This window comes from Oncorhynchus masou, chromosome 30 (genome assembly GCF_036934945.1).
Source record: "Oncorhynchus masou masou isolate Uvic2021 chromosome 30, UVic_Omas_1.1, whole genome shotgun sequence".
NCBI classification, from domain to species: domain Eukaryota; kingdom Metazoa; phylum Chordata; class Actinopteri; order Salmoniformes; family Salmonidae; genus Oncorhynchus; species Oncorhynchus masou.
The window spans coordinates 58052702-58065880 of record NC_088241.1 but is presented as its reverse complement, the minus strand read 5'-3'; the positions used below and the strand labels follow the sequence as shown (position 1 = coordinate 58065880).

Below are 13179 nucleotides of genomic sequence, written 5' to 3'. Positions count from 1 at the left end.
ACAAGCTCTTCCACTTTCCTGTGTGTGTAAAAATGGTGCAGAGTGAGTCACTTTGTCTGTGTGGGGTAGAAGTTCAGCTGAAACTACTGCAGTTCTGCACTGTGCCACATGCGGTTCGCTCTGTATTCTCTTTCCATCTGAACTTCTGTCTTACTGCAGCAGTTCTTGGGTACACGATGAGGTCAACAACTTCGGTTGTGAACGGTTGTTTGTGAAGTCGTCTACTGACAAATGAGGCGTGAAACTTTTTTGTTAAGTATTGGGAGTAGGTAAAGTTTAAAGTCTGGTTTATTCCACACAGTCTATTGGATATGGAATAAAGGCTTTTTAAAATGAATTTACATTCCTCACTCGAGTCTGTACCACGTGACATGGTTTCCTTATACAGTATATACTTCTTCTCTCTCTCTCCCTAACCTACCTCCCTCTTCCTCCCCAGGAGTGGGCCTATGATGAGGAGCACGAGTTCATCCTGGCCGGCCTGCTGTGTCTGGACATGTCGGAGATCCGCTCGTCTGACCCACCCCGCCTCATGAAGTGTCACGGCTCAGGGGGCTCCCAACAGTGGACCCTGGGGGTGAGTTAGCTAGAGCCTCCACGCTGTTGCTGAATACACAAATCATCCCTATATCTGTATATAAAAGATGGGTTGGTTGTTTAGAAACAACTGACACATGCACAACTACTGGGGCTTGGATTGTTGACTTGAAAACATAAATACATTTGCACAATGAGCACTTGTTGGCTCACAAATACATTGTTACAGTTGTTGGTTAGCCATATTAGCATAGACGTAGATCAGTCAAAACAAGACATGGTATCAAGAACAAGAAAAATCTAGCTGAAATGAGCCACCTATGACATGGCAGCTTCTTGTCATGTTCGCTAGCTATCTGGCCATTCCAAATCACAACAGACCTCTGTCCCATTGAAGCGTGCGTATCGTTTTCCTGACGTTGTCAGCTAACCCATCTATAGAAGAAAATAGGGCTATAGCAACTGTTGCAATGACTGCTACCATCATCAGACCAGTACTGATATTTAACTGGTGCATACCGCTGGTACCACGGGGCATCATGATGATGATGACGAGATGGAATCACTTCTATTCAACCACCGTCAGTGGGCTCCTTCATTAGGTGCAGTAGATAATGTACGTAGTCTCTATCCTCTCCCTCCATTCTGTACAGCGCCTTCAGAAAGTATTCACACCCCTTGACCTTTGACATTAGAGGCTAAATTTAAAATGTTTTACATTTAGATTATTTTTTTTGTCACTGGCCTACACACAATACCCCATAATGTCCGAGTGGAATTATCTTTTTACAAATGAATGAAAAGCTGAAATGTAGTCAACCCTTTTATGGCAAGCCTAAATAAGTGAAGGAGTAAAGTCACATACAGTAAGTTAAATGGACTCACTGAATGCAATAAGTGTTCAATGTGATTTTTGAATGACTACCTCATCTCTGTACCACACACATACTATTATCTGTAAGGTCCCTGAGTCGTGCAGTGAATTTCAAACCCAGATTCAACCACAGAGACCAGGGAAGTTTTGAACGCCTCGCAAGGAAGGGCACCTCATGGTAGAAAAAAAATAGTAAGCAGACATTTAATATCCCTTTGAGCATGATGAAGTTATTAATTAAATTTATGTCCTGAATGCAAATCCAACAACATATCACTGAGTACCACTATTCATATTTTCAAGCATGGTGGTGGCTGCATCATGTTATTAGTATGCTTGTCATCGTCAAGGACTGGGAGTTTTTTAAGATAAAAATAAATTGAATAGAGCACAGGCAAAGTCCTAGAGTAAAAAGTGGTTCAGTCTGCTTTCCAACAGACACTGAGAGACAAATTCACCTTTCAGCAAGACAGTAACCTAAAACACAAGGCCTATACATTGGAGTTTACCAAGATGACATTGATGTTCCCGAGTGACCTAGTTACAGTTTGGACTTAAAATGGCTGTCTAGCAATGATCAACAACCAATTTGACAGAGCTTGAAAAATGTAAAAAAAATAAATGTGCAAAGCGTTTAGACTTACCCAAAAAGACTAATTACTGCCAAAGGTGATTCTAACTTGTATTGACTCTGAATTGACTACTTATAATTTAAACTAATGATTGAATTATTCCTCCTTTTTGGCAAGTATTTTCTGTAGATGGTTGACAAATGTATTTTAATCCCACCTTGAAACACAAAATGTGGAAGGAAAAAAAATTGAGGGGTGTGACTACACTACATGACCAAAAGTATGTGGACACCTGCTCATCGAACATCTAATTTCAGAATCATGGGCATTAATATGGCGTTGGTCCCCCACTTTGCTGCGATTACAGCCTCCACTCTTCTGGGATGGCTTTCCACTAGATGTTGCTGTGGGGACTTGCTTCCATTCAACCACAAGAGCAATAGTGATGTTGGGCGATTAGGCCTGGCTCGCAGTCGGTGTTCCAATTCATCCCAAAGGTGTTTAATGAGGTTGAGAATAGGGCTCTGAAGGCCAGTCAAGTTCTTCCACACTGATGTTGACAAACCAGTTCTGTATGGACCTCGCTTTGTGCACTGGGGCATTGTCATACTGAAACAGGAAAGGGCCTTCCCCAAACTATTGCCACAAAATAGGAAGCACAGAGTTGTCTTGAATGTCATTGTACACTGTAGCATTAAGATTTCCCTTCACTGGAACTAAGGGACCTAGCCCGAACCATGAAAAACAGCCCCAGACCATTATTCCTCCTCCAACAAACTTTACAGTTGGCACTGCAATCGGGCAGGTAGCGTTCTCCTGGCATCCGCCAAACCCAGTCCGTCGGACTGCCAGATGGTTAAGCGTGATTCACCACTCCAGCCGACGCTTGGCATTACACATGGTGATCTTAGGCTTGTGTGCGGCTGCTCGGCCATGGAAACCCATTTCATGACGCTCCAGACGAACAGTTTGTGTGGTGACGTTGCTTCCAGAGGCAGTTTGGAACTCGATAGTGAGCGTTGCAACCGAGGACAGACAATTTCTACTGTTCTGTGAGTTTGTGTGGCCTACTACTTTGTGGCTGAGCAGCTCCTAGAGGTTTCCACTTCACAATAACAGCACTTACAGTTGACACGGGTAGCTCAAGCAAGGCAGAAATTTGACAAATTGACTTGTTGGAAAGGTGGCAACCTACAGTATGACGGTCCCACGTTGAATGTCACTGAGCTCTTCAGTACGAGCCATTGCATGGCTGTGTGAGTGATTTTTATACACCTGTCAGCAACGGATGTGGCTGAAATAGCCGAATCCACTAACTTTTGTATATATAGTGTACTTTCTGAAGGCAGGGTATGCAACATATGGCCCTGTCTTCCTCCTCTACCCCAATTCTGTATGTAACACATGGCCCTGTCTTCTTCCAACCCTCTCCAGAAAAGCAACCGGCTGTATCAAGTCTCAGTGGGCCAATGCCTGGCCGTGGTCGACCCAATCAGCCCCAAGGGATATGTTGCCACGGCAATCTGCAACGGCTCTCAGTCCCAGCAGTGGCAGTTGGAGGGCTGATGTTGATACCCCACGACTAGTTACATACCAGACGCTGACTGCCCCCCCTCTGGATGGGGGGAGTACTGCATGCTGCTACAACTAAGCAAGAGAGGGATGGAAGTAATTATACGGACTGTGTTCTTGAAGAAATGAATGCTGTTCGTCTTCAGAACTGCTTCCGGCCTGACGTGGACAAAGTATGGAGCTCTAAGTGGGTACGCTATATGTACTGTAGTCATTCATATGCCTGACTTCCCCCTCTTGAAAATTAGTATTCCATGTCCTGTTTTAGATTTTTTTTTAAATACAATGCATCATGCAAATTATTTTTAATTTAATCCAATTTGCACAGCACTCTTGCATTAGACAATTCAGAGAAATGTTTAATCTTGTATAAGTCCCAAACAAGTGTTTACTAAGAACAATGGACTGACAGTGTTATAGGTTTTAGAGTTAAACTGCATTTTATTCTGTACTTATTACAATCTGATATTAATTGCTATGACATACAGTACTGCATGTTATTTAGTTGACATTTCTTTGGGAGTATCTTTCTGTTGTACAAATATTTTGATCACTGGAGTTTGTTTTTGAAGTTATGTATTTTTCATGCCCTTGAAATGTGCAAGGCAACTTCCTTAATACTGTATTGATAGGCTACACTGTGTTAGCTCTACATCAGGTATATTGACCAAGTGATGGATAGTGTGTGCGGTCTACGTAAATCATGTCGAATAGGGTAAATAGAAATGGAATTTCCTACAGTATGTCAGCGGTCTTGGGTCATGCCCACAATACTAGCAAAATCATCCATACTCACGGCCTGTTCTGCACTGTACTGGTGAGCTATGATGGTTGAACAAGATCTGACGATGATTTGAGTTCTAGTTTTTCCCTTATCCAAATGTAATTTCTTAAGTTATGCGGTGCAGTTTTGTATTAGTTATTCTCTTTTGCAATGAGGCAACCAACTAAATGTTTATTTGAAGTATGAACATCCCTTTTGACAAATTTGCAATTGATTAAAAGTCTTTGTCAGGCTCTTATTAAAATGTTGTCCATTTACCCCCACAGAGAAAAGTAGCGCAAATGTAAGATGTAAAATATTTTATTTTTTGTAAATGATCCTAAATCTGATTCCAAACTCCATCACACGCTGTATACTTCAAAAAGGCTTTTTAGACATTACTATACAGGACAAAGAAAAGAGACACTATTAAAGAGCTCTGAATATTGTACAAGAGGAGAAAATATCCAAGAAACAAATTTCATTAACCATTATGGAAAATTATATACAATTGATTCTTCTGAAAGTTTAAAAATACATCATGCCATGTACTGTTTATTACAACGAGACTGAATATACCAACTTTTGTACAGTTCACTTAAGTTGTGCACACAAATGAAAACTTCATTTCAAACTGGTCAACGAAATGCTAGTACCAGATTCCAATTTTTGTGATTGAGTGTAAAGAAATCAAAATGATCATACAGTAGCATATTTTTTCTCAACTAGCCAGCACTAAACAGAATGTTTAAGAAATGTAAACAAAAAACAAAAATCATTTCATGTGAAAAGCATAATTGTGTCTCCTGCAACTGGTAAGTAAAAGGCATTTTCCCCCCCAAGCACAGCATTATCTGAATGAGGTGAATCTCAGAGTGACTGCTGTACGCATACAGTTAAAGAAGCTAACTGATGGTATGGGTGGCTTCCAACCTTAAATTCACAGTTCTCTCTAATTCTACATTCACGTCAGATTAACTAGGGTTAGGATTTCAGTCGTCTCGATGTGATTGGTGCTCTCTTTGATTGCGCGTGTCAATGCAAACAGAAATTGTCCTAAGGAAAATGAAACGCAAAGTATATTCAAGTGGTCAGAATTTGACAACGCAACGTAATTCTAAATACAACAAAAATACTCTAGATTTTTTTTTTTTTTACACATTCTGTACAGTTTTATACAGCACATAAACTCTTAGAATGATATGACATCCTTCTTAAATACTTTTCTCAAAAAAAAATGTATTCACCCAAACAGCCATGATGTAGTTATGGTAGCATTTGGTCAATTGTTTACTTAATTGACTATTTACACTTTGTATAAAGTAACACGTTCTGATCAGACTGAACACCTGGGCAGCAGTTTGCCGGCGATTCGATAATAAATACAAAAATTCTCGTATTTTACATAAAAGGAAAAAAACTGACTCATGGAATCAAGTATTTTCGACTAAATTTGTTTTAGTGCAAGTTAACAATCCCTTAGCTTTGTCCCTAAGGAAGTCTTCTCTGTACATTCCTTGTTCAGTGGTGTCTACATTTCTGTAACTATATGTATATATATATTTGTATATATTTCATAATCCAGAGGACCTGCCTCAATAACTAAATAAGGCGGTGGCCAGCACAAAACTCTCCTGGTCAACTGGTGAATTCTACCCCAAAACACCCTCCCCTAATCCATTCATTTATATATATATATATATATATATATATAAAGTGAAAGACTCGGTTCTCAGCCTCAAAAAGAATTGTCTTCGTGCCTGCGATGCCCCTTCCCTCTTTAGTCTTCTCTAACAGTTCTGCGGTCAGTGTCTTGCCCTGATAAAGTTGTCTTTGTTTAAGTAATACGTTTTTCAGCTGACGAACCAACAAGCATATAAAAAGATAACAAGGAATGTGTGTGCGCGCCATAATTTGGAAGTGTTGTAGCCTGTATTTTGCCCCAATTGTCCCTGTTCTAATTCATCCATTTCCGGCAATTAACCGCACCACAGTGACAAGGGATCTTATGCTGGTCGTCCTCCAGGTCAAATTTGTAGTCGTAGCACAGCTGAGAGAGAGAGAGAGAAATCAGATCAACACTTCAGGTGCTTATTACTTCAATGACAAACTGATGATAAGGATGCACAACGAGACCATTCTTAAACATTAGCTGGTGTCACATGGCTGAGGTAGCCACTAGCCACAGTGCAATGTGTCTCCAGTCTCTACTTTCAATAACGAGGCATATTGCTAATGGAAAGAGGATATCTTACTTCTTCTCCTCTCTGGATATTGCGGCAAGAGCTGATGATGATCTTGTCACCTCTCTCCAAGCTCACGGCCTCGGCGATGCAGTTCGGGGCGCAGGAGTGGTTGATGTATCTGAGGACGATGCCAAAGGTAAACGACTTTCCTACATGCTAGCAACATTAACACAGAGTTGAAATGTAACACAAGTAGGGTCAAATGGTGTATTCTGAACGTCGGAAACTCTTACCTTGCTGGTCCGCCAGTGATGGTGGCGTCGACAACATGCTCACTGTCCAGGCGGAACATGTAGACTCCACGGTTCTGCACCACAGCAAGGGAATAACATGGAAGATACAACATTGCCATTCTTCTCTTATGCTATCATGTAGATGTTAAGATGAAGGGGGATGATATTTAGTCTTGTGGGAAACATATGGGAATGGTTTCTGAACTCACCTGGGATTCGTACATCTTCTCCATCCGGTTGGCGACCTCATTGCGAATGAGGGTACCAATGTACTCAATCACCATGGTGTGGGACTCAATGTCCCTGGCGGCGTACAGACCCAACCCCTGCCAGGACAAACAGTGAGGGTCAACACCTCAAACACTGAACTCAATGAATCTGAAAGCAAAGGACCACTATGAATGATGCCAGTCATGTCCTCATAACCCAACAGGTAACTTGTACTTACTTACCACAAAAGCAACCAATTGAATTCAATCAATGTGCATCAAGCAAAATAGATTGAGATACTTCTGTGCCTGAATAAGTTAGACAATGATATTGAATGTGCATCAGGGCCTGAGTAGTCTGCATGTAGCCCTAGCACAGTGACAGACCTGAATGCGGGAGCGCGCCAGGTACACGTTGCTCTTCCACTCAGCTTTCATGCGTCGGTACTGGAAGGGGACGGATGCAAACTGCTTGGGGATCACCTCTTCCGGTGCTTCCACCACACCCACGCTGCCAACCATCTGCATGGACTTAGAGGAGACGATGCCGGTGCTGGACAAAGTGTGAGGTCTATGGGAAGAGGAGGAGCCAAAACATACAACACCCTGAAGCATTCCCGCAGGAAGTAGTATATGACCATCGAAATAGAAACACAGTACTACCATTCTACTTATTCTATTTCTATGCATGTATGACATTGATGGAAAGGTGATTGAACGGCAAGTGGGACTGCATTTTGGTGGTTTTCTGGACAAACACATGGCCAATGGATAATCTCCATTTAAAGGTCCAGGAATAAGCTTCATTTGGGTCCTCCGGGGAAAGCGGTGTTCCACCAAATGAGAAGCCAGAGTTATTGGGGTGGAAAGACAGTTAATGTGTGGCTGGGAGCAGATATACCAACATGTAACGGTAAGTACCATTCCAGGAACCCAGGATATTTAACATTCGCATTATTTTACAGCGAATGTGTCACTTATGCGTCATCAGGGCACTAAGACAGTAAGATGTACAATGCTGACTGATAACAGATGTGACATTGAAGGATGACTATTTCAAGAAAACAGTGATGAGGGAAACCAGTTATCTTTTGTTACTGAGCTGTCCAGTGATTTAAACAAATGAAAGCTGAAAGATGACCTGTTTTGACTTCAAGTAGGCAGCAGTGAAGTTAAAGTATAAGGAAGAACAACATGCATAAAGAAAGAGGAGAGCGAACACCTTGTTGTGAATGGAACAAAGACAAAGTGTTGCAGAGATAAAACAGTGATCAACCGAAACAAACATGGCAGGAACTTAAGTGTAAAATGACACAGAATACCTTAACACCAACCTCTTGACATGGCTGCAGGCCTTGGGTTCTGAGCGGGCACTGCCAGTTGGGTTTATGGCCAAGGGGAGCTCCATGAGAGGGTTGCGTCCGAACCGGAAAGTATATCTGTCACAGGCTTCCACTCCGGGGAGCTGCACACACCCATTTTTTTTATTTTTTAAACATTTTCAAGCAGTTCAATCCATTAAAATGGGTCAATAATAACCAATAGTTGTTAATTACAAGCTGCAATTAAGTATTCATCATACTTTAAACACTCAACAGTACATTTCAGGTTTCCATTAAGATACATGAGTGGATTTATTGAACTGTTTTTCCTACAGGGAGTTTATAAAATACATATCTTACACCACTTAACCTTAGACTCAAAAAGTGCTTTCATAATCAACTGCAAAGTCAGATAAAACTAGTGTGTTTGATGGAGAACCTTTCATCAAAGTACTTAGAGTGCATATGGAAAGCCTTTTCCTTTAAAGCACCTAATGGAGTTGAAGTTATTTTGCATGGGAGCTTTTAACAAAAGTGTTAAAAATGTGCCCAAACCAATTCAAAAGTCAAAACCAAACTGCTGTACTGCACACCCACCTAAAACATTCAACTCTCTCAAACTATTCCTTTTACTCTCTCGTGCCATCTCTGCTCTTACCGATTCTACGATCCTGGTGACGGCGGTGACGGTGAATCCAAACAGGTCCTCTCCCTTCAAGTAGACGGGGAACAGTTTCAGAGTTCCTGATTCGTTACGCCGGTCAGCCACAGGCTCCAGAATCTTGTCCCATACACCTACAACACAGAGGGGAGATTCGACAGTCAGGGTAACTAGATTAATTTAGCAGGATGGTTCTAGTTTTACTTTGTGTAAATCTAACCATAACCCATATTTTGGCTAGCTTTCTAACCATCCTTGACCCTGTTTCTACACTAGACAAATGCATTTGTCAAAGTATTTGAGGTGAGTTTGATGTAGCTTTTGAATTGTTTGCACATAAGTGGACCTGAAGTATTTGACTTATGTATTTGACCCTGCCCTCTTACCTTTGGGTGAGGCGCCGGTGAGCACCAGGTCATCGTAGCCTTGCTCTATCATCCGCACCACAAACTCCGGTTGGCCCTCGTTCTCCTCCACCGAGCACAGGTAGCGGCATCGGTGGTTGCCTTGGCGTGTGCTCCAGTAGATGCGGCTGGCCCGGTAGCCCACGGGGAAGATGGCGTTCGCTGAGTGGAAGGCAGCCATCTGCTGGGGCAGCAGCTGACCCACGGTGTGGAACACCAGGCTTCCCACGCGGAACGTGTGCCGGCGCTCGCCACGCTGCACGATGCTGGCCATCTGCCGTGCCTCGTCGCGCTGCACGTAGACGCGGCGGAACACTGTGAAGCATCGCAGCTCCTGGTCGTGGTGGGTAGTGGCGGGCGCCACGGCCCTGTCGCCTCCTCTCCCGTCGCCACCGCCGATGCCACGGGGCCGGTGCAGGTGACACAGCATTGTCTTGTCCTTGAAGAAGGTGCACTGGGCCTTGAGCGCGCACGTGAAGTGGTAGGCGTTGCCGCAGCGCAGCCGGTGGCAGCCACTGGTGGCGCCTGTCTGCTGGCAGTAGGTGCAGCGCACCGCCATGCCCCGCCGCAGTGCCAGCTCCACGTTGATCAGGGCGCCCGCCTGCGTCTCATACACCTCAGATGACCACAGGGCGCAGTTCAGGTGTACCCACAGGTCCAGGTCCAGGTTGAGGAGGCGTGCGGGGCCGTCTGTCATGCCATCGCCCTCCTCGTGGCAAAAGCAGCAACGCCGCAGGTCCCGGGGGAGGGGATCAGGACGCAGAGAGGCACCCAGCTTCCTCAGCAGCTCATCTACCTCATCCTCACCGGGTAGAGAGGACAGCAGGCTGCCTCTAGTGGGAAACACGACGTGTACACTCCACTTGCGCCAGCGCAGGCCCTTCCAGCGCTTGTGGTGGCGAGGCGACATGTCATCACCACCCCCGCTGGCAGAGTGGACTGCTCGGGGCCTTGGCTTGAGCTTGACCGTCACCTTGAGGGTGTCCGGCTTGGGTTTCTCTGTGGGGAAGGAGATGGGAGGGGGGCTGGAGGGGGCAGACTGTTTGGGCTGCAGCTGGGCCAGGCAGTGGACGTCCAGTGTGGACATGTTGTTACTATACTGGTGGAGCACCTTGGACGGGTTCTCTTTGACCGACGACTCAGGCAAGAGAGGAGACGTGTTTGGCTGCGAAAGAGAGTTTACTCATTAGGAATCCAATGAAAAGTCTCATGCTAATTACTCTCAGCAATGGCATCTTTGTTTGCCCAGCTGTGGTCATTGTTAGACCATGTTAGAATAGTCCACCTGCTTTTTGACTGCGCTAAAATGAAAACCCATAAATCCACTCATTCTCCATGCAATCTATAACCTATTGTAACAATCCTGCCTTGTCGTCTGTCTACCTACCGTACTGGTGTCAGTGAGGTTCTCAAAAAGCTAAGAGAGAAAAAGCGAAGAGTCCAGTTAGAGATACACACCTTACTGTCTGTGGCTTTGGACTGTGTGGCTGCGGTGTGGAGGACAACACAGTTGCGGCTGCAGAACACCTGGCTCGGTCTCTCCTGCAGAAAGCAGAGACATCATGTTCAGTTGCCACAAAAATAAAGGAAATGCTCCGAAACTGGGAGGACAACTAAACCTGTCCAATAAGAAACTTTTTTTTTCTGTTGCAAAACGTTTTGCCTTTAATGACCAGGAACCAGGTCACTTGTTCTGAACATGCATTAGTCGCCAACTGTTTAGAAACAACCATTGTTTTTTATTTTACCTTTCTTTAATCTAGGCAAGTGTGTACATGTGTGGGCTGGCAGGAGGAGAAGATCAAAAGGTAACTCCTGATTAAACAGCCTGGCTGTTAATGAAATCATGCTCAACCCAGGCCATCTCCACTCATCTCGTGGTATATCAGACGGGGCGTCGCGGCAGTTAGGTTGACTTTATTTCATTACTACTGTTGGGCTTAGATAAATCTCATTCCATATCAACAAAACTCTGATCATTTTCACTGTACACTACTAGTGAATGTATTATGGTAATACTTAAAATAATTGACAATTCATATTCTTATACGATAGGAATTAATTTCAGGCTTTTGCAGTTTAAATGACTAAACATGTTCATATTAAGTAACAATGCTTGCTTCAGTTGAGCAACAACTGATATGGGGCTTACTCGTTTGCTGCAGGCTAGGTCTTTGGTGGACTTGCGCACTCCGTTTCCCAGAACCACCACCTTGCAGTGGCAGCACCACTGGGGTTTAGGCCCCTCCCCCCTGGCAGCTGAACCTAAAACACATTTTTACATCAATTCGTCACAAAAAACAACTGGGTGAATTACAGCTGAACAAGAAGGAAACAGCCATATTGTGATTGCGTTGAGGTTATTTCTAAAGGGCTTCTTCACAATCAAGTTAGCCAAAGAGCTAACAGGTTCAACCTCCCCAAACATTAGTGGCTTTCATTAACTTTTCACATCTCAGACATGATCAATACGAGGCTAGATGGGAGTATCCACTGAGAGTAGAGAGGTTTCTGACACACACAGACTGGTGTTTCCATGCCCAGATTTGGCCCAAAATCTGTTCTAAACAGCCAATTGCCTTTATTGAGGGTAATGGGAAAATAACTTAATCACAGTGCTTATCTGCCTGCCATTTCCTGAGCTAAAAGATATTTACTAAAATAGCTTGTACAAACTGAAAAATCATGTTTTGAAATAACCAAAATGAGAAGCTTAGGAACGCATGCCATTTGATTGTTAGTCTGTTGATAACATGACAGTGATAAATAGATTTTTGTGAAATAATTTAATTGAAAGATATAGTGCCACCACCGTTTTACCAGCTCTGAAGCCAGAAACCTAATTTCTTCCATCACTATCATCGGCAGATTAAAGTTGGATCGCTGGTGGGGACTGACCTGCGCTGGTGGGTGGGCCAATGGGCTGAAATGGCTGGCTAAATCTGGGATGGTTGGGTGATCCAGGGGGTCTCAGGGACCTCATGGTGGGGGGCTGCTGGTGCTGGGGAAACATGGATACGTGAAGGGGGTCCATTCCCTGGGTCTGAGGCACCTTGAGTCCAGCCAGTAAGGCCAGGGAGCTGCGCTCTGGGCTGCGGCTCACCTCGTAGCTGCCGGGGATGGTCACACACAGTAGATCGGCCACCGCAGCCACAACGCCAGGGATGTTCTGCAGGTCCAGAAGTGTTAGGGAAGTCAAATAAGTTTATAGCCAGTGGTGGTCATTACAACAGCCCCATGCCGGGGGTCGGCAACAGGTGGCCGTTCTCGGCCCGCGAGTGATATGTATTTTCTGGGGGGAACCTATTTTTATTATTTTGGACTAAAATGACCAGGAATTCTGTAAAAACTGTGTTTAATTTAGGCAATCGGTTCCCAAATATTCCCACGAATAAAAAAATAAATATGTGATCGTGTCTCAACATAATCAAGGTATAAAATAATTATTTTCAAATACAAGCACTTTTTGTGCTTTAGTTGTAGTCCATTTGCAATGTGCAAATTATTATAATTATTTTCCTGCCCCCGTCTATTTGCTCTGACAAAAATCATCCCACGGCTCAATCTAGTTACTCCTGCCGAAGCTATACGAGAGACTATCATGGAAATGAGCTTTCTTGAATGTGTTGTATATGGTCTGGTTTGGTTACCCAGAAGTGTATTTACAGTTATGTATGTATTCACTATGTCCACTGCAATTCAGTCTATAGCTGCAAATGTGTACAACATGAAATAAACTCAACTATAATAGTAAAAATGGGCTGTTTACAGTTGCGTTTAACCACT

The 13179-nt window shown here is 43.7% G+C and overlaps 2 protein-coding genes across 3 annotated transcripts in view; one reads left to right on the top strand and one right to left on the bottom strand.

Annotated features, from left to right (window-relative positions):
• Positions 1–4583, top strand: part of LOC135522871 (polypeptide N-acetylgalactosaminyltransferase 11-like) — a 34058-nt gene extending 29475 nt beyond the window's left edge. For both annotated transcript variants that reach the window (XM_064949519.1, XM_064949521.1), the window contains exons 10-11: positions 440–577; positions 3418–4583. In XM_064949519.1, coding sequence (XP_064805591.1) covers positions 440–577; positions 3418–3549 — 270 coding nt within the window. In that variant the 3' untranslated portion in view covers positions 3550–4583. The remainder of the gene's footprint in view (positions 1–439; positions 578–3417) is intronic.
• Positions 4584–4623: 40 nt separating this feature from the next.
• Positions 4624–13179, bottom strand: part of LOC135521673 (histone-lysine N-methyltransferase 2C-like) — a 262868-nt gene continuing 254312 nt past the window's right edge. Inside the window, 11 exon segments of the mRNA XM_064947353.1 lie at positions 4624–6368; positions 6574–6682; positions 6798–6871; positions 7007–7123; positions 7394–7577; positions 8341–8471; positions 8987–9123; positions 9376–10558; positions 10852–10935; positions 11546–11658; positions 12292–12562. Coding sequence (XP_064803425.1) covers positions 6276–6368; positions 6574–6682; positions 6798–6871; positions 7007–7123; positions 7394–7577; positions 8341–8471; positions 8987–9123; positions 9376–10558; positions 10852–10935; positions 11546–11658; positions 12292–12562 — 2496 coding nt within the window. The 3' untranslated portion in view covers positions 4624–6275.